Source organism: Stenella coeruleoalba, assembly GCF_951394435.1.
Source record: "Stenella coeruleoalba genome assembly, chromosome: 20".
Classification (NCBI taxonomy): domain Eukaryota; kingdom Metazoa; phylum Chordata; class Mammalia; order Artiodactyla; family Delphinidae; genus Stenella; species Stenella coeruleoalba.
In genome coordinates this window covers 53,952,325-53,972,164 of record NC_137166.1, presented here as the reverse complement: position 1 = coordinate 53,972,164, position 19,840 = coordinate 53,952,325, and the positions used below count along the sequence as shown (strand labels likewise).

At 42.6% G+C, this 19,840-nt stretch overlaps 2 protein-coding genes across 10 annotated transcripts in view; both read left to right on the top strand.

The window, feature by feature from the left end:
* Window positions 1-19,840, top strand: part of LOC307178866 (uncharacterized protein) — a 342,766-nt gene that overhangs the window by 150,273 nt on the left and 172,653 nt on the right. The window lies entirely within an intron of this gene.
* The window catches only part of LOC307178861 (uncharacterized protein), a 389,700-nt gene that overhangs the window by 356,176 nt on the left and 13,684 nt on the right, over window positions 1-19,840 (top strand). The window contains exons 1-3 of one of the 8 annotated variants that reach the window (XM_079907484.1): window positions 12,439-12,602; window positions 14,473-14,591; window positions 18,218-18,344. In XM_079907484.1, coding sequence (XP_079763610.1) covers window positions 14,577-14,591; window positions 18,218-18,344 — 142 coding nt within the window. In that variant the 5' untranslated portion in view covers window positions 12,439-12,602; window positions 14,473-14,576. Of the gene's footprint in view, window positions 1-12,438; window positions 14,592-18,217; window positions 18,345-19,840 lie in introns of those variants that run through there. The other 7 variants (XM_079907481.1, XM_079907482.1, XM_079907483.1 and 4 more) reach the window with 7 other exon arrangements.

Genomic DNA, 19,840 nt, shown 5'->3' with positions numbered 1-19,840 from the left:
TGTAGATATCTCTCTTATACGTGTGATCCAGCAGTTACAACCAAAAACGAACAGTGATAACAGGAGAAGTATTCCAAACAGTGATGTTGGGAAGATCTGAAAGTCATGAAATCGAACATTTTTACCTCAGGGAAATCCAGGAAAATATGTATGACTTTGAGTCTCAGCAGAGAGATGATGAAAGACATTATAAAGTAATGCCTGTCACCCATAACAAAAATCTCACTGATGGAAGACATTGCCATTGTAGACGGGATGCAGGAATCCAGCCCATTGGAAATAGGCTTGGATTAAGCTTTCAGGATGAACTCCATATAATGAGAAGTGAAGGGGAAATTTATGAATTTAAATTTAAATTTAGCTGACAAGAAAATCAACAGTAGTGCCTCAGTTTCACCGCTTCTCGTAATTCCTCTTACTCCTCAAACCAGTATTTCTAATACAAATGAGAATGATTTTATGCATTCCTCCAACACTGACAGAAGACCAGACAAATGTAACGAGTGTAACGAAACCTTCCTTAACAGCTCAAACCTCTCTAGATATCAGAGAATCCACACAGGAGCGAAATTATATAAATGGGATATATGTGGTAAAATCTTTGGTCGAAATTCACACACCTTGTGGGTCATCAGGAAAGTCATGTTGTAGAAAAATGTTACAAATGTAATGAATGTGGAAAAACCTTTAGTCATGGCTTATAGCTCACTCAACATCAAATAATCCATTCAGGAGAGAAACTATATAAATTTGATGTACGTGGCAAAGTCTTCAGTCGAAATTCAGTCCTTGCAAATCTTCAGAGAATTCACACCGAAGAGAAACCGTATACAAATGAGTGTGGAAAAACCTTTAATCACCGCTCAAACCTCATTAGACATCAGAAAATTCGTACAGGAAAGAAATTATATAAATGTGGTATGTGTAGCAAAGTCTTCAGTTGTAATTCAAACCTTGCAATTCAGTGGAGGGTTCATACTGGGGAGAAACCTTATAAATGTAATGAGAGTGGCAAGGTCTTTCGTCTAAAACCACATCTTCGAATTCATTGGAGGGTGCATACTGGAGAGAATCCTTTCAAATGTAGTGATTTGTGGCAAAGCCTTCAGTCAAAATTCACACCTTACAAATCACTGGAGAGAACGTTTTATAAAGAAACCTTTCACATATATTGCGTGTGCAAAAACCTTTACTCAGGTCTCAACCCTCACTACACATCAGAAAATCCATACATGAGAGAAACTATATAAATATGATATATGTTGAAAGGACTTCAAAATTCACACCTTACAGTTCTTCGGAGAATTCACAGTGGAGAGGAACCGTACAAGTATCACGAGTCTGGCAAAGCGTTTGTGCGTTGAGCCTCACTTACCGTCAGACAATTCATGATGGAAAGAAACCTTACAACGGTAATGACTGTCTCAATGTGTTTAGTCAAAATTTATACCTTATGATCTACCAAATTATTCATACAGGAGAGAAACCTTGTAAATGTAATGAGTGTGACAAATCCTTCAGTGTGCTTTCAAGCCTAACTTATCAGATGGTCCATACTGGTGAAAGACCTTGAAAATACAATCAGTGTGGCAATGCTTTTAGCATAGGTTCACATTTTAATGTTCATGAGAAAATTCTTACTGGCTAGAAGCTGGGTAAATGTATTTAGTATAGTCAGGCCTTTAGAAAATGAACTCATTCTAGAAAGACTCCTCACAAATTCCATGAATGTGCAAAACCTATACTTATGGCTCCCATCTCACCAGTAGTTTGGTAATAAGCACTGGACAAAACATTACGAAAGGAGTGAATTTTGCAAAGCTTTTAGGTCGTGCCTTAAACTCAGGGTCACCAGATACGTCATGCTTAAAAATGCAATGAATATGGCAAAGTTTCAAACTTTTGGTCCTTCGTCACTAGATATCAGAATCTTTATCCCGGAGAGAAACAACACAGATGTACTGTGTGTGGCAAGGATTTTACCCAAAGATCACAAGTTGGGGAGCATACTGAAGTGTTAGCTCCCAAATGCAATGGGTGTGGCAAAACATTTGCCTTGAGTTCAAGTATTAAGCAACAGCAGAGAGCCCATATTGAAGAGAAGCCATGGAAATGTAGGGCAGAAGCTTTATCCAGGCCTCACAGTGCACCAGACTTCAGAAGACTTATCTTTGAGGGAAACCACACAAAGAATATGTTTACTAATGCTTGTAAGTGATGATCCAGACTGTGGAACATAGAAGCTTTTCAATGTAATGGATGCGTAAAGGTTTTCATCAAGTAATCACACCTTTGGTGTGATGAAATAATTCGTACAGCTCAGAAAATATACAGATATTCTGAACATAGAAACACTTTTCAGAAACAGTGCATCCTCAGGGAGCATCATGAAAGTCATAGTTGGGAGAGCCCTTACAAATGTAATAAATTTGGGGAATTTTTTGAGCAATTCTTACAATAGACCACACATCAAAGAATGCATACTAGGATCAAGTCAGCCTGTAGTTCTCCAGATTAATCTGAGATATTATATACTGCAGAATCATTACAAGTCACAGTGTGTTAAAACTTATGACATGATGCATATATGAGGGTAAGAAGGATATATGTGGAAATGGCCCATTATCTCCAGTGTATAAATACTCAATTTTTTGAAAGCGCTTCGTTACAATTTATGCCTTTCAACGTGAAGTTTGAAATCTGTTGATCTTATGCCTTCAGTGTGGGCCTTTGATGATGGTCTCTGGGAAGGAGTCAATAAGATGAAAGGGCCAACTTCATTAGGTGTAGTTCCTTCATCTCCATGTTGCCTGGAAAAATAAGGACACTGAATTATTAAATTGAACATTGTGTAAATTATCGTTAGGGAGAGGCAGAAAATAATGTAAAACTAGGACATGACCCATCATGCTTATGTTCGGGGAGCCCTTCCATAGATACTCCACAGTGGGTTATGGGACAGAATTGTCTACCAACTGACCTTGAACAGGGCAGGAAGGACATTAATGAACTAGGCTTTTCATGGGAGGAAAGTGACAGGTAGCTAGTGACTGACTGGTGGAAATAATGCAGGGGAAATCTTGGCCACTTTCTCCACTGGATGGCCATAACTTGTATATATCTATGTTTAATGAGAAATTAGTCTTATTTTTGGAAGTTGAACAGAGAGCAGTTATCTTGAGAGGGAAATTTATTCAAAAGAACCAGAATGTTATGTGTATGATTCACATTTAACTGCTTCAATTACATTTTGCTAGTGTTTTATTTAGAATGTATTGTAGGGTCTCCTGTTTTAATTAATAAATTTAATCACTTTTGTCAACCCTGGATGAATCCTGTTGCTTCCACCAGCACATTTTTTCCCCATCTCAGTACTTTACAAGAGAAGCTAACAGTGCACCATTAGGCTCTCAGGATTGAAAGAATCTGCAATAATTTCTTTCCAATATGGAATCAAGCAACATACAATTTGGGGATTAAATTCTCATAATTTGTACTTGAGTAATTCCTCTCCACCCTCTGTTCCAGAATATTCAGATGGTATAATGAAAATATCATAGCAGGGGCTTCCCTGGTGGTGCAGTGATTGAGGGTCCGCCTGCCGATGCAGGGGACATGGGTTCGTGCCCCGGTCCGGGAAGATCCCACATGCCACGGAGCGGCTAGGCCCGTGAGCCATGGCCGCTGAGCCTGCGCGTCCGGAGCCTGTGCTCCGCAACGGCAGAGGCCACAACAGTGAAAGGCCCGCGTACCGAAAAAAAAAAAAAATCACAGCAGTGTATTTCAGACTCTGACTTCTATTGTGCAAAAATTGGACAGAGTAAATATAAAAATCAAGTTGGTGTTATTGAATGATTCATGAATTGGGCAGCATTCCACCTAGTAAAAAAAGAGGTGCTCCATGGAGCTGTACAAAATGGAAAGCTTTAATAGGCAGATACTGGGCAGGATAAGAAAGTTATTAGTTAAAGAAAAGATAGTTTCTGGACTTGCCTGGTGGTCCAGTTGTTAAGACTCCGAGCTCCCAATGCAGGGGCCCCTGGTTCGATCCCTGGTCAGGGAACTAGATCCCGCGTGCTGCAACTGAAAGATCCTGCATGCCACAACAAAGGTTCCATTGTGCCGCAACTAAGACCGGGCGCAGCCAAATAAATAAATAAATAATTTAAAAGATAGTGTCAGGCAAGGTTACCTTTTTGGGGGAATGGAGGGCAAAATCTTTTCCTGTCTATTACCTCACTAGTGTTGTTTAGGAAATTCTAGAGTGATTGGTTTAAGGTCACTTTTCTGGGAGGGATGAAGCTGCAATTAAGTCTGGGTTTGTCCTCTCAGGGGTAAGTGACTCCACCTTTGGAATTTTTCTTTTTTTTTGGCACTCCCTACAACCTGCTCCCCATTCCTGAATATGCAGTGTATGAATGTATTTCTTAATGTCCTTTTTCCTAGTTAAATGTCACAGCATGCACCCACCCTGATTTACATGAGGGGAAAATAGGAATATAGTAAGCATACGAAAAATATTAGAAAATTTCAAAATCGTGCAATTTCAGTTTTGTTCTTGAAGCACTCAGTGCAATAATTTGAAAATATCGATATTCAAGACTTTAAAAAACGAACAGTATACGATAGGAATATTCTGTTTGATAGATAAAGTAGAAATTTCATATATTCACCTCCAGAGCACTTTTTGTTGTTGTTGCTAAATTGCAGTTATGGTCATTCACCGGATTAGGATGGAACTTCACCCAAAGATTGGTTTGGTCATTGAGACTGATTTTAACATTGAAATGTTAGGAGAATGTTTATCAGCTTCCCAGGGAGATGGGAGAATTCCAAGGTGTTCAAAAAATGATTTGAGGAAACAGATAATGCTGACTGGCTTGGTGACTTAAGGTGATTCCTGAGTGGTGCTTATAGGTGGGTACCTATTTATGCTCTGAATTCCCAATTGGTATCGAAGGAGGAAGCCCTTGGGCTTTTTTTTTTTGGCTGTGTTGGATCTTCGTTGCTGTGCGTGGGCTTTCTCTAGTTGCGGCAAGCGGGGGTTACTCTTTGTTGCAGTGCGCGGGCTTCTCATTGCGGTGGCTTCTCTCGTGGAGCACGGGCTCTAGGCGCATGGGCTTCAGTAGTTGCTTCACGTGGGTTCAGTAGTTGTGGCTCAGGGGCTTAGTTGCTCCACGGCATGTGGGATCTTCCTGGACCAGGGAAGTCCCAAGAGTAGTAAAATTTCGATTTCTAAATATGGTATTAAGCTATAAGTTACATGGTTGATTTTTCTACTATAATAAAATATTTTAATACAATTTTTCCTTAGCATTATTTTTTCCCCACACTTTACATTTCACACTTCCTCATTTTACAACAAGAGATAAATCAGTGGGTTGTTTGGGGAATTTTGTGATGTGACAATCCACATGTATAAAGTTAGGTGCACTATAAACATGATGAAAGAGTGTTCCTTTAGGGGTTCACTTCAGTGAAAGTACTGGAATGGCAAATGGTGAACTGAAGTCTTTTAATTTGGGAGTTGGCTATGGTCAAGTGCTTCAAAATCAAGTGTGTGGAGTTGAACCAGCATGCAATGAACTGAATGAAATTTTAAGAATGAATGAGAAAGACCCCAAGGACTTCCCTGGTGGCACAGTGATTAAGAATCCGCCTGCCAATGCAGGGGACACGGGTTGGAGCCCTGGTCTGGGAAGATCCCATGTGCCGTGGAGCAGCTAAGCCTGGGCACCACAACTGCTGAGCCTGTGCTTTGGAGTCCACAAGCCACAACTACTGAAGTCTGCACACCACAACGAAGAGCAGCCCCCGCTTGCTGCAACTAGAGAAAGCCTGTGCACAGCAATGAAAACCCACCACAGCCAAAAATAAATGTTTATTTATTTAAAAAAGAAAAACCCCAAGATTCCAAGTATAGTTTGTGACAAGGAGAGAGTCTCCATTGCCAAATGCCTGGAAGCTATCCTGCCATTTTCCAGTGATGTAGTGACATTCAGAGCCGAAGTATGTTGCAGAGAAAGTAAGATTTGTGCTACTTCCGACTTGACAACTGACACCCTATATTCTCCAGTTAGAATTTGTTCTCAACCAAAAATAATATATTTTTCTTTGATGAGTGATCTTGGGACTTCCTTTGTGGCACAGTTGTTAAGAATCCGCCTGCCAATGCAGGGGACACCGGTTTGAGCCCCGGTCCAAGAACTAAGATCCCACATGCCGCGGAGCAACTAAGCCCATGCTCCACAACTATTGAAGCCCGCACGCCTAGAGCCCATGCTCCACAACAAGAGAAGCCACTGCAATGAGAAGCCCGCGCACCGCAACGAAGAGTAGCCCCCGCTCTCCACAACTTGAGAAAGCCCACGCACAGCAACGAAGACCCAATGCAGCCAAAAATAAATAAATAGATAAATAAATTAATATAAATTTATTTTTAAAAATTTATCTTAATTTCACTTTTTTTTTTTTTTGGCTCCGCCACTTGGGTTGTGGGATCTTAGTTCCAGGACCAGGGGTCCAACCTCATAGCAGTGAAAGCATGGTGTCCTAACTACTGGACCTCCAGGGAATTCCCTTAATTTCAATCTCTATTATCTTTCTTACCAGACTTTGAGTAAGAATCATTGTTATTAATGCTTTAAGCATAATAGCTCATTGAATTTTCATCGCTGAAAAAGATACTGGTGTTTATTCTCATTTCAGAAATGAAGGAACATAGGACAAATACTGATTTAAAGACTCATTCAGCTCCACCTCAGCAAGTGCCTGAGTCAGGATGTGAAACCATGTTGTCAGGATGTGAAGCCATGTTGTCTGACTGCAAAAATAATCTCTTAAGGCAAATTGTTTTTGATTCTTCACTGAGTATCCATAGTTAATTTTATGAGTATCTCTTGCCATTTTTAAATGGGTTATCATCATATATAATTGTTGTTATGGTAACTTATTTTTATACAAGCATACCTGTGTTCTTTCTTTCTTTCTTTCTTTTCTTTTCTTTTTTTTTTTGGTTGCGCTGTGTGGCACGTAGGATCTTAGTTCCCCAACCAGGGATCAAACCCTCACGCCCTGCAGTGGAAGCTCAGAGTCTTAACACTGGACCGTCACGGAAGTCCCAAGCATACCTCTTTTTATTGCACTTTACTTTATTGGCTTCACAGATGCTGCATTTTGGAAATTGAAGGCTTGTAGCAACCGTGCCTGAACCAATCTTTGTGCTCTTTTTCCAAGAGCATTTGGTCACTTGGTGTCTCTGTGTCAAGTTTTGATGATTTTCACGATGTTTCGAACTTTTAACATTATTTTATTTGTTACGGTGATCGTTCGTCAGTGATTTTGATGTTACTGCTGTGACCCACTGGATGCTCTGATGACTGTCAGCATTTTTCAGCAGTAAGTTGTTTTGTTTGTTTGCTGCTTCAGTCACCAAAAGGGAAATTTCTGCTTGACAGGAGGCCGTCCTGCTAGCAAATAGTAGGCTGTGAATGGGCCTTATTTGATGTTTTTCTTGGGGCCCAGGTGGTTGGTGTGGCCAAAGTTCTTCATGTGGCAATGACAGGGCAGGGGTGCAGGGAAGAATAGCACGTGGGGCAGGTCCTCTCGTCCCAGTTGTATTTCTGGGCGAGCTGCTGAGGGAAGGCTCCATGGAGCCACCCTTCAGGCAAAGCACTAAGTGCAGGGTGGACTCTGGGTATCTTGGTCTGAGACAGTATGACCCTCCGCCAGCTCTTTGTCCATAAAACACAGATGCTGCTAGTCAGCTAAGATGCAGTCAGGGTCTTCACAAAGATCTGTGTCTCTGCATCCACTCAGCCACTCCCTTGGCAAGAGCAGTGATAAAGTTTTTAAAATTAATTAATTAAATTTATTTATTTGGTTGCACCGGGTCTTAGTTGTGGCAGTCAGGGTCCTTAGTTGTGGCGTGCATATGGGATCTAGTTCCCTGACCAGGGATCGAACCCTGGCCCCCTGCATTGGGAGCACAGAGCCTTAACCACTGGACCACCAGGGAAGCCCCAAAGTATTTTTTTTTAATTTTTCTTTTATATTGGAGTATAGTTGATTAACATGTGTTAGTTCAGGTGTACAGCAGAGTGATTCCATTACACATATACATGTATCTATTCTTTTTCAAATTATTTTCCTATTTAGGTTATTACAGAGTATTGAGCAGAGTTCCCGTTATAGTCTACAGTATAGTGTAAATATAACTTCAATATGTACTGTGACCCACTTTATTACAGTAACCACTTCTTTGCACTGGTCTGGAACTGAACACACAATATCTCTAAAGTATGCCTGCAGTTTTATTTCATAGGTCAGTATTACAAATGAGAGGTTCTGGTTCTTTGTTGCGGCAGGCGGGATCTTTAGTTGCCACATGCAAACTCTTAGTTGTGGCACGTGGGATCTAGTTCCCTGACCAGGGATTGAACCCTGGCCCCCTGCATTGGGAGCACGTAGTCTTAGCCCCTGGACCACCAGGGAAGTCCCCATGAAGTTTTCTTAAGCCGCAGAATTTTAAATTCAAGATTTTTTCCTGAAAGGCTCCATTCTATACCTGTCACAAAGTAAAAATCCTATTTGTCAGCTAGGATAGTTTTTACTTGTGAGTGACAAACCACCTGGAAATTAGTAACTGAAAGAAGTAGGAAGTTTATCATTCTCATGTAACGGGAAGTCCAGAGGGTGCCACGTGGGATGTGATGGGTCCTCTGCTCCTTCTACCTCCATGACCATTTATTCTTCACTTTTTTTTCTGGCCATGCTGCGTGGCTTCCATGATCTTAGTTCCCCCACCAGGGATCAAACCCAGGCCCTTGCAGTGGAAGCTCCGAGTCCTAACTGCTGGACCACCAGAAAATTCCCTCTTCACTTTCCTTATAGCAACATGGCTTCTTATGACTAAGAAGGGTGAAGATTGAGAGGCAAAACCCTTTTAATTTTTAGATTTTGTCCCATTTTCATGAAAACAATAATTTTACGTTTTTCCGAATATTAGCTAATTTTAATAAGAAATGAGAATTTTTGAATTTCATATTTCCACCTCAAAAACAGAGAAAGGTAAAGGGAAAAGATGTTAGAAACAGATTTGTCAGCTGTCTTTGTTGTTTATCTTGAGAGTATAATATTCCATGCAATATGCTTAGTGACATACATCAGACAAAGACAAATACTGTATGCTATCACTTGTGTGTGCAGTCTAGAAAATAAATCCAAGAAGTATATATAGCAACAGAGAAATAGACTCACAGATAAAAAAAAAATGTAGGTTATCAGTGGGGAGAATGAAGGGAGGAGGTGCAAGATAGCAATATGATATTAAGAGATCCAAACTACTAGGTATGAAATAGATAAGCAGGGACTTCCCTGGTGGCGCAGTGGTTAAGAATCCGCCTGCCAATGCAGGGGACACGGGATCAAGTCATGGGATCAAGCCCAGGTCCGGGAAGATCCCACATGCCGCGGAGCAACTAAGCCTGTATGCCAAAACTACTGAGCCTGCGCTCTAGAGCCCACGAGCCACAACTACTGAGCCCGCGTGCTGTAACTACTGAAGCCCAGGCGCCTAGAGCCCGTGCTCTGCAACAAGAGAAGCCACTGCAATAAGAAGCCTGCGCACCACAACAAAGAGCAGCCCCTGCTCGCCGCAACTAGAGAAAGCACGCACGCAGCAATGAAGACCAAACGCAGTCAAAAATAAATAAATAAAATTAATAAATTAAAATAGATAAGCAGTATCGTAAGTAACATATTGTGTAGCACAGGGATTCATAGCCATTATTTTGATAGAACTTCTAAGGAAGTATAACATTAAAATACTGTGTCACTATGCTGTATGCCTGCAACTAATATAGTATTGGAAATTCTCTTGGACTCAAGGTCATGTACATACCAGTTTGGAGATGGCCATACCAGTTTACCATAGGTATGATCCTGATGGGTCAAGAAATCTGCATTCCACTGTTATGATTTACCAGCGACTTTTGCACATTCAATAGGATTGGAGAGTGTAATTGCCCACACTGGAGCCTTAACAAAATTCACTCAATAGGCTTTAAATGATATTAATCAGGCTATTAGCCTACTGAATTCTGAAGTCTCTATGATGAGTAAGGCTGTGCTACAAAACCGCATGGCCGTTGACATCCTTAGGGCATCTCAGGGGAGCACCTGTGCCATAATTCAAACTGCATGCTGTGTTTTCATACCTGATGAATCCTCTGATATAACACATTTAATGAACCATATGAAAAGTCAGATTTCAGCCTTAAAGTGACCCATTCCCTCGTCTTGACGTCTTCAAAATCTGGTTTGGCGTAGGAAGCTCTTGGCTTAAATATTTACTTATAACTCTATCAATGCTACTTGCTATATTCTATTTTGCCTGTTTCAGAAGGTGATTGTTTCTTGTATTACCAAATGTGTGACTGAGCCTCTGATAAAAATAATGAGTAGGTGACCTGAAGGACTTGACCGGATACATAGTTTTTATGAGATCAATGACTGTAACAGTGTAACTCTAGACATGGGAAGAAGCAACAAGAGGGATTTTGTTTCCCCGTGTACCATAACAGAATAGTAAGACAGGTGGTCCAGAGACGTTTTGCTGTTAATAAGGCCTAGTCCAGTAATAGCGCAGTGAGTGGCCTATCAATAAAATCCTTCCCCTTGGGCTTCCCTGGTGGCGCAGAGGTTGAGAATCCGCCTGCCGATGCAGGGGACACGGGTTCGTGCCCCGGTGTGCGAAGATCCCACATGCCGCGGAGTGGCTGGGCCCGTGAGCCATGGCCGCTGAGCCTGCGCATCCGGAGCCTGTGCTCCGCAAAGGGAGAGGCCAGAACAGTGAGAGGCCCGCGTACCACAAAAAAAAAAAAAAAAAAAAAATCCTTCCCCGACCTAGGAATGAGCATTCCTAGCACCATGCTATGAAATGGTCCTGAAATGCCTCCCGAACACGTTTGAACTTATGGCCATGAGGGGGCGCTGCAAACTAAACTTGGAACTTGCCATCTGACTCTACAAGGCTTAAATCAATAGCTGGTGCAGTGGGTGACCTTCAAGACACCCTAAAAGTATTTTAGGGTGGAGATCAGGAATGAAGCACTCTGTGCGCTGTAAAAACGGTCAGAACAGGCCTTGGGATATTTAGATATTTTCAGGAGAAGATTTTATGAGCCCAAATTCTTGAATCTCCTCGTATCTAGATAAGCACTAAATCATTAATGGAGACATCTGCACATCATGACTAGCAGTAATCTCCACAAGACTGGTAGCAACATTCTGCAAAAATGTGTGCTTGATTGCATGTATCCCCTTTCACCAAAATAACAGTTATCGTGACTTTCTCCCCTTACCTCTTCAGACCAGTTCCTCAAAGCTATCTGAGACTGTCTCCTGGGGTATAGTCCTCATTTTGCCCCAAATAAAACAACGCACACCTCTCGCGTTGTGCATTTTTTCCAGTCGACATTCTTATAAAAAGAAAAATATTTTTTCCGTTTTTTTTTTCTTTCTCTTTTCATGGTACCTATATGGGGTGATGGATGCTTACTAAACGTATTGATAACTATTTCAACACATGAAAGTCAGGACATTATGCTGTACACCTTAAATTCATACAGTGATGTATGTCAAGTACATCTCAATAAAACTGGGGGAAAAAGTTTTAAGAGGCAAATAAAACACTTTGGGGAAAAAAGAAAAAAATGAACAATGCAATTTACAACAAATTTTTACAGTGTATTGCCCTTTTTAAAGCAATGGTTAGTGACGGAAATTATCATACGGCTTAGTCCTCCAGTCTCAAGACTCCGGGATTTGTCCCTGAGCCTCTGGAACTGACACGTGTTGTCATTCGGCCTCATTCGGCCACCTGGCTGAATGAGAAACAGAAAGGAAAAACTGTTCGGTAGGGTGGCAGCATGAATGGGCCATTCTACACAGGGAAAGTTTTGTATCTTCCATTCTAGTTTGTAATATAGAGCCAAGTCCAGCTCTTCTTTCCTTGAACTGCCTAAATTAATTCTAATTGCAGGAATTGTTCCGGGATGGAACTAGCGCCGCACAGCTACCACTTGGAGACCCACGTTCCCAACCACTGAATTGCTTGAGCCGCAGAAGCGGGACGTGAGAGAAACCCGCTCTCACGCTTTTTATTGAAATCGTTTTCAACTTGTCAGGAGGAAACATCTTAGTTTCAGACACAACTGAAAGCTTTTATCTTAAACCTGTTCCAGATAAGAACTTAAGACGAGCGTTTTCATGGTACATAAAAGTACCGTTACCCGCCCCGCCTCCAGACGCCGGCTGAGCGGGTTAGGGCCCTCCTCCCGCAGCCTCTCATCTGTAGCGCTCCGCCCAGGCCGCGCTCCCGGAAGTTCCGCCTCTAAGTCTGCGCGTGCGCAATTTCTTACAGAACCGGAAGTTTAACTCTCGGAACGACGATCGCTCTGCGGGGCGTAAATTTTTCTAGTGTAAATCTGTGCTACGTGGTCCCCCCCTTACTCCATCCTCAGGGTCTCGGAGTCACTTCAGACCTAAAATCCCATCACCCGGCCCTCCGCCCGAAGTAAATCCAGACGTCGCCGATACAGGTCGGGTATGTTTTCCTTTGGGTTTGAATTCGTTCTGAGGCTGGTCGGTTCTCTTGGCTTTTCCGCCTTCGGTCCAGGTAGACACCTTCATTCGCGACATTTTCCTGTTTAAAACCCTTTAGTATCTCCGCCCTCCCCCTCGCCCCTCCATGTAACGTCCTCTTACGCGAGGTGGATGCACGCCGCACACCCCCCCCAACCCCCAGCCTCACCCTCTCAGCCCCTGGAGGGCAGGCGGGTCGCCCCGCAGAGGTGTCTTCCTGGTCCTGGGATTCTGGGGAGCCCGCCCGTCTCCTGAGACCCACTCCCTCCCTCCCAGCCCCTCTGCCCTCGCGTCTCCTCGGGTCTGTCCTTCTGCCCCACAGGCCTCCCTTTCGTAGTCAGCCCTTCCTCTCACCCTGCGTTGGGGGAGGTGACCTGGGCCAGCCTAGTGACACCCATGGTTCTATCATCTCAAATTCCACCCGATGGAAAATGGTCTCTTGCGGTTGGCGGGCATCTTATTCAGTCTCCATCCCTGTAAATATGTTGGCGAGGCGACCAGGAGAAGCAGAGACAGAGAGACTGAGAGAGAAATAGAACAACTGAGGCAAAAGAATGAGGGAGCATCGTTAGGAACATAGAGGATGCTGAGCGACTTGTAAATAGACTGTAAAATAAAAGCGATTATGCCTTGAAAGGAGCAAGTGAATGAAATAGAGAAGTATATAAAAAGCTGGATGTCCAGAGTTTGACATAGAGCAGCATAGAGAGAGGGGCTCTGGATCACCGGTAGCGGGCGGCTAACAGTGGTGAGGCCCTTCACACAGAGAGTCGGAGAGAGGATAAAATGTGGACCCATGGCCTTTGTAGCATTATGGTGCTGGGAGAGTATGAGGACAAGGGATGATAAGAAGAGCAGAAGAAGAGGGAGAGCTGGAAGGAAGCACAGCCACTTGCCATGCCAGAGAGTGGGGAGGAAGGGAGAGTAACAGGGATAGAAGGGGTGTAACCTGGAGGGCAGAGAGGGAGCACAGAAAAGGGAAGAAAGAGGCAGAAATACATAGAGATTTAGGACAATCAGGAAGGGTGGAGAGAGAGAACATCAAGAGGGGGAACAGGTTGCAGAGTGGGGCAGGACAGGTGTGAGAAAAGAAATAGAGAGGAGGGCAGGAACAGCAGGAGAGCGGAGGGGAAGAGAAGGAGAAAGAAATAGGGAGACCCAGACAGAATGAAATGGAAGCACATAGTAGTGCAGATAGAAGGGGGGAAACGATGCAGTCACAGTGTATTCCTCATATGTACAGAATTTTTATTCATCGGTTATATATCTATAAATCTGGAAAAGAAAAAGAAAGTGGGAGGTGTGCTGGGCTTGCTTCCTGTCAGTGGTGCTCAATCCAGACTTCGCATTAGATTGATAAGGCATTTTGCATATGCGTGTTTTCTACCCCCTGACTAGAGATTTCCCTTCCTATCATCAGTGTGGTGTGCAGCCTCAGTAGTACTTAACGTGCCCGAAGTGATTGCAGTCTGGATCCGTCATTGAACATCAGGACTCTGAGTCCCCCCATTCCTGAGGGCTGAGATCTGGGCTTGAGGGTGAGGGCTCTGCTCTGCGTGGGGATGGATCAGGGCTGGTCTGTGACCTGAAGGGGATCGTGGGTCCAGCTGAGGTGCCCGCTGCTGCTGGGTACGTGAGGGCCTCACCAGGAGGGGAGCGAGATCTGAAGGAAAGTGTGGGAAAACTCACCTGTTGGACTCTGTGTAGGAGTTTATAGCCCCAAATCCCTCCTGGGACAGTGGGCAGCAGAGGACCGTCTGTTCCACATGCTGAGGGCTTCCCTGTGCGTGTGGTGGTGACTCAGGAAGGGGGTGTGTTGATTCTAAGCATTAAGCAGCCTGTTTCCAGCTTTGAAGATCGACCTCTAAAGACTCACATTGTCTGAGGAAGAAGCCCAGAAGAGGAGGAAGAGGAAAGAAAAGGAGTAAGAAATGGCTCTTTCTCAGGTAATGTCATATTCTCAGTTGATTTTTCTGATTTTTCTGATTTTCCTCAGATGCCCTTATTTGGACTCGGTAAACTTGTCTGACTCTGAACTATCCTGCCTGACACCTGTACATTCACACTCACTCGGATCCTTCCCTCAGGGCCTGTCATCTCCACTTAGATCCCGTCTCCCCATGACCCAGTGACCTGGAACTTGTGAAGAGGCTCCGCTAGGTGTAGTCCTGGGCAGGGCTTCACACCCATGGATTGGAGACATGGTGTCAATGCTGTTGGGCAGCAGGGATTGCTTAGGGCCCCATCAGGATGCACTGTCCGCTCTGTGTAAACCAGGATAAAGAAGCTGCATATGGAAGTCACGTATTAATATGCACAATAGTGGGGTAAAATCTGAAAGATAGACCAGTAAGTGGAAATTCTTTATGACATTTTCCAGGCAATTGAAGCTAAATGACTGAGTCACTTTGTTCTAATCCTAATGATTGAGAAGGAAATGGAATGGAAATTCAGAAGCAAACTTCAGTGATAATGGGTGTTTTATTGCTTCATTGAATTTAAACTGTGAAATCAACCTAAATTTCTGACAGTTGGAAATTCTTTAAGTCACTTTCATCACTCCATTCCTCAGAAGTTATCTTTTTTTTTTTTTAAGAAGATGTTGGGGGTAGGAGGTAATTAATTAATTTATTTTTGCTGTGTTGGGTCTTCGTTTCTGTGCGAGGGCTTTCTCTAGTTGCGGCAAGCGGGGGCCAGTCTTCATCGCGGTGCGCGTGCCTCTCACTATTGTGGCACGCGTGCCTCTCAGTATCGCGGCCTCTCGTTGCAGAGCACAGGCTCCAGACGCGCAGGCTTAGTAGTTGTGGCTCACGGGCCTAGTCGCTCCGCGGCATGTGGGATCCTCCCAGACCAGGGCTCGAACCCGTTTCCCCTGCATTAGCAGGCAGATTCTCAACCACTGCGCCACCAGGGAAGCCCAGAAGTTGTCTTTTTACTCTGTGTGTTATATCCTTTTACACACAGAAGTGCTTATTTTTATTTATTTATTTATTTATTTTGGTATGCGGGCCTCTCACTGTTGTGGCCTCTCCCGTTGCGGAGCACAGGCTCCGGACGTGCAGGCTCAGCGGCCATGGTTCACGGGCCCAGCTGCTCCGCGGCATGTGGGATCTTCCCGGACCAGGGCACGAACCCGTGTCCCCTGCATCGGCAGGCGGACTCTCAACCACTGCGCCACCAGGGAAGCCCATGCAACTGATTTTTGCGTGCTTATTTTTTATGCTGCAACTTTTCTAATGTTGCTCTTTGGAGTAGTAGCTTTCTCTTGGAATCTCTTTGATTTCTACATATAAAACTTGTCACCTAAAAATAAGATAATTTTACTTCTTTTTCAGTTTGGATAACTTTCAATTTTTTCTTGGTGTCCAATGGCTCTGTCTGGGACGTTCAGTAGTTTCTTGAACAGTAGGGTGGAATGTGCATCTTTCTCCTTTTTGTTGTAATCATTTAGCAGTGTGAACTTCCCCTTTAGTACCGCTTTCACTGTCAGAAATTTTCGTATGTAGTCTTTTTGTTTTCATTCAAGTATTCTTACATTTTCCTTGTGATTTCTTCTTTGGTGATTGCTTCTTTAACAATGAGCTAGCTGTGTAATGTCCACATTTGGCAGATTTTCCTGTTTCGCTTCCGCTTTCTATTTGTAATTTTATTTCCTTGTGTTTAGAGAAGATACTCTTTATGATCTCAGTCTTCTCTAATTTGTTCAGATTTGTTTTGTGGGAGATGTGGTCTGTCCTGGAGAATGTTTTATGCATGTTGGGGAAGGCTGTGTTTTCTGCTGCTGTTGTTGGGTGGAGTGTTCTGTACATGTCTGTTAGGTACAGTTGTACTGTAGTGTTTTTCAAGTCCTCTGTTAACTTATTGATCTTCTTTTTCTTTCCATGTGTAGGTAAACCCAGGATATTGAAATCTGATACTAATATTGTGCTATCTATTTCTCTCTTTATTTCTGTTAGGATTTGCTTCATTTTAGGGCGAGCAATGTTGTTAGATGTATACATATTTATAATTGTTCTAGCTTTTGGTAATTTTACCCCTTTACTGTTATATAATGTATTTTGTCTCGTGTTTGTATACTTACTTTATTTTGTCTGATATAATGTAGTCACCCCTGCTGTCATTAGGATGGAATTTTTTTTTTCCTTTCACTTTTCGCCTTTCCATGTCCTTGTATTTGTGAATGTTAACAGTTCCAACTCTGACACACTCTCTCTGTGTTTCTTGTTCTCTGTTTTCCTCCTGTTACTTCCTCTAGTGGTCCCTGCTCAGGCACACTGTACAGTGATGAAAGGCAGGAGCCCTGGCCAGCCCCCTTCACTCCACTGTAACTTCAGAGAGAATGCACTATTTCCTTCTTCTTCTTTTGTTTTTTAATTAAAAAAATTTTTTTTGGCCACACCTCGTGGCATGTGGGATCTTAGTTCCCCGACCCCGGATCCAACCCATGCCCCGTGCAGTGGAAGCATGGAGTCTTAACCACTGGACCACCAGGGAAGTCCTGAGTGTTTCCTTCTTATTTTCTTCTTATCGTATCATTTGGTGAAGTGTTCTTGCTTAATTACATTTTTTCCATATTCTTATTTGTCATGACTTTTAATTCTCCAGGAATTGTTAACTTTATTTTTGTGATAATTTGTTTCTTAATCTGTGGAAATTATGCATAATACTAATAAAATTTATAATGTTGCATCAATGTTTTATTAGTAGGAAAAACAAACATTTTATGGCTTTTGTTAATGCCTGCTTATGTATGTTTAAATGGAGAAAAATGGTATGTATATTTTTGAATATAATTATTTTATTGAGATTGCCCTTAAAGTATTCTGTTTCATGTTAGTACCACTTAGTAGAGTTGATACTTTTTCATCTCGCCAAAAATTCTGATATTCAAATGAATAAAAATGAGTAGTAAAAAAAAAGCAAAAATATGTCCTGAGACAACACCCCTCATTGTGACTTTTGTTTAAAGCCACTGTGGCCTTTGTCATTTCTGAACTCACAGTTCATACCCGTAACTCATCTAGATACTGAATATCACTTAGTGTTTTTTTTTTTTTTTTTTTTTTGCGGTACGCGGGCCTCTCACTGTTGTGGCCTCTCCCGTTGCGGAGCACAGGCTCCGGACGCGCAGGCTCAGCGGCCATGGTTCACGGGCCCAGCTGCTCCGCGGCATGTGGGATCTTCCCGGCCCGGGGCACAAACCCGTGTCCCCTGCATCGGCAGGTGGACTCTCAACCACTGCGCCACCAGGGAAGCCCTCACTTAGTGTTTAAAACATAATGTGTAATGCTTCTGCATAGACAATGAATTATTGAATTTTATTTGTATGTATTATATTTCATGTATTGTCCACAAATATGAAAAAAAATCCACATTAATTGTAAGATATCATAATTTTATGAGAAAGCATAAGAAATAAAACTTAGAGATGTACAATTTGCTCTGAATCCCTTTACATAGATCTGTCAGAATACATACTTCAACTGAATTGATCCTTACTCTTCTCTTGTCATTTGGTGTGAAAATGAGAACTCTCCTCAGGGCCCCTTGGTGAAATGTGTTTTCATTTCAGGGACCGTTAACATTCAAGGATGTGGCCATAGAATTCACTGAGGAGGAGTGGGAATGCCTGGACCCTGCCCAGAGGGCCTTATACAGGGACGTGATGTTGGAGAACTACAGGAACCTGATCTCCGTGGGTGAGGATAATTTCCCTCTAGATGTTGCTATCTGCCCTTGGGTATCTTTGCATTTTCCCTTCTGTGCCTCTTGGGAGCACCTGTTTTTCTTGACTGATCTAAAATGCCTGCTGACCGAGATACTAAAACCTTCACGATACAGCATCAGGAGTTTAAATTTTTATTTAGTTGTTTACTTTATGGCCTCACTGCACAGCACGGCATGTGTGATCTTAGTTCCGCGACCAGGCCTCAAACCAGCGGACCCTGCAACCCTGCATTGGAAGCATGGTGTCTTAACCACTAGACCGCCAGGGAAGTCCTGGCATCAGTTTAAACCTAACTTTCCTTAGATGATCTGCCCACTTCATGATACATTAGGAGATGTTTTAGAGCTTACATATTTACAAAGTTCTTCGGAAATTTTGGACATACCCACTTTCATGTTTCCTACCCATGTACTTTTGAGATAGGAGTTGTAGTAAGTGAGCTGCATTTCTGCGTTTTCTTTTTTTTTTGAATTTAATTTTATTTATTTTTTTATACAGCAGGTTCTTATTAGTCATCCATTTTATACACATCAGTGTATACATGTCAATCCCAATCTCCTAATTCATAACATCACCACCCCCACCCCCTGCCGCTTTCCCCCCTTGGTGTCCATACGTTTGTTCTCTACATCTGTGTCTCAATTTCTGTCCTGCAAACCAGTTCATCTGTACCATTTTTCTAGGTTCCACATATATGCGTTAATATACGATATTTGTTTTACTCTTTCTGATCTACTTCACTCTGTATGACAGTCTCTAGACCCATCCACGGCTATACAAATGACCCAATTTCGTTCCTTTTTATGGCTGAGTAATATTCCATTGTATATATGTACCACATCTTCTTTATCCATTTGTCTGTCAATGGGCATTTAGGTTGCTTCCATGACCTGGCTATTGTAAATAGTGCTGCAGTGAACATTGGGGTGCATGTGTCTTTTTGAATTATGGTTTTCTCTGGGTATATGCCCAGTAGTGGGATTGCTGAGTTATATGGTAATTCTACTCTAGTTTTTTAAGGAACCTCCGTACTCTTCTCCATAGTGGCTGTATCAATTTAAATTCCCACCAAGTGTGCAAGAGAGTTGCCTTTTCTCCACACCCTCTCCAGCATTTGTTGCTTGTAGATTTTCTGATGATGCCCATTCTAACTGGTGTGAGGTGATACCTCATTGTAGTTTTGATTTGCATTTCTCTAATAATTAGTGATGTTGAGCAGCTTTTCATGTGCTTCTTGGCCATCTGTAAGTCTTCTTTGGAGAAATGTCTATTTAGGTCTTCTGCCCATTTTGGGATTGGGCTGTTTGTTTCTTTAATATTGAGCTGCATGAGCTGTTTATATATTTTGGAGATTAATCCTTTGTTGATTCATTTGCAAATATTTTCTCCCATTTTGAGAGTTGTCTTTTTGTCTTGTTTATGGTTTGCTTTGCTGTGCAAAAGCTTGTTTCATTAGGTCCCATTTGT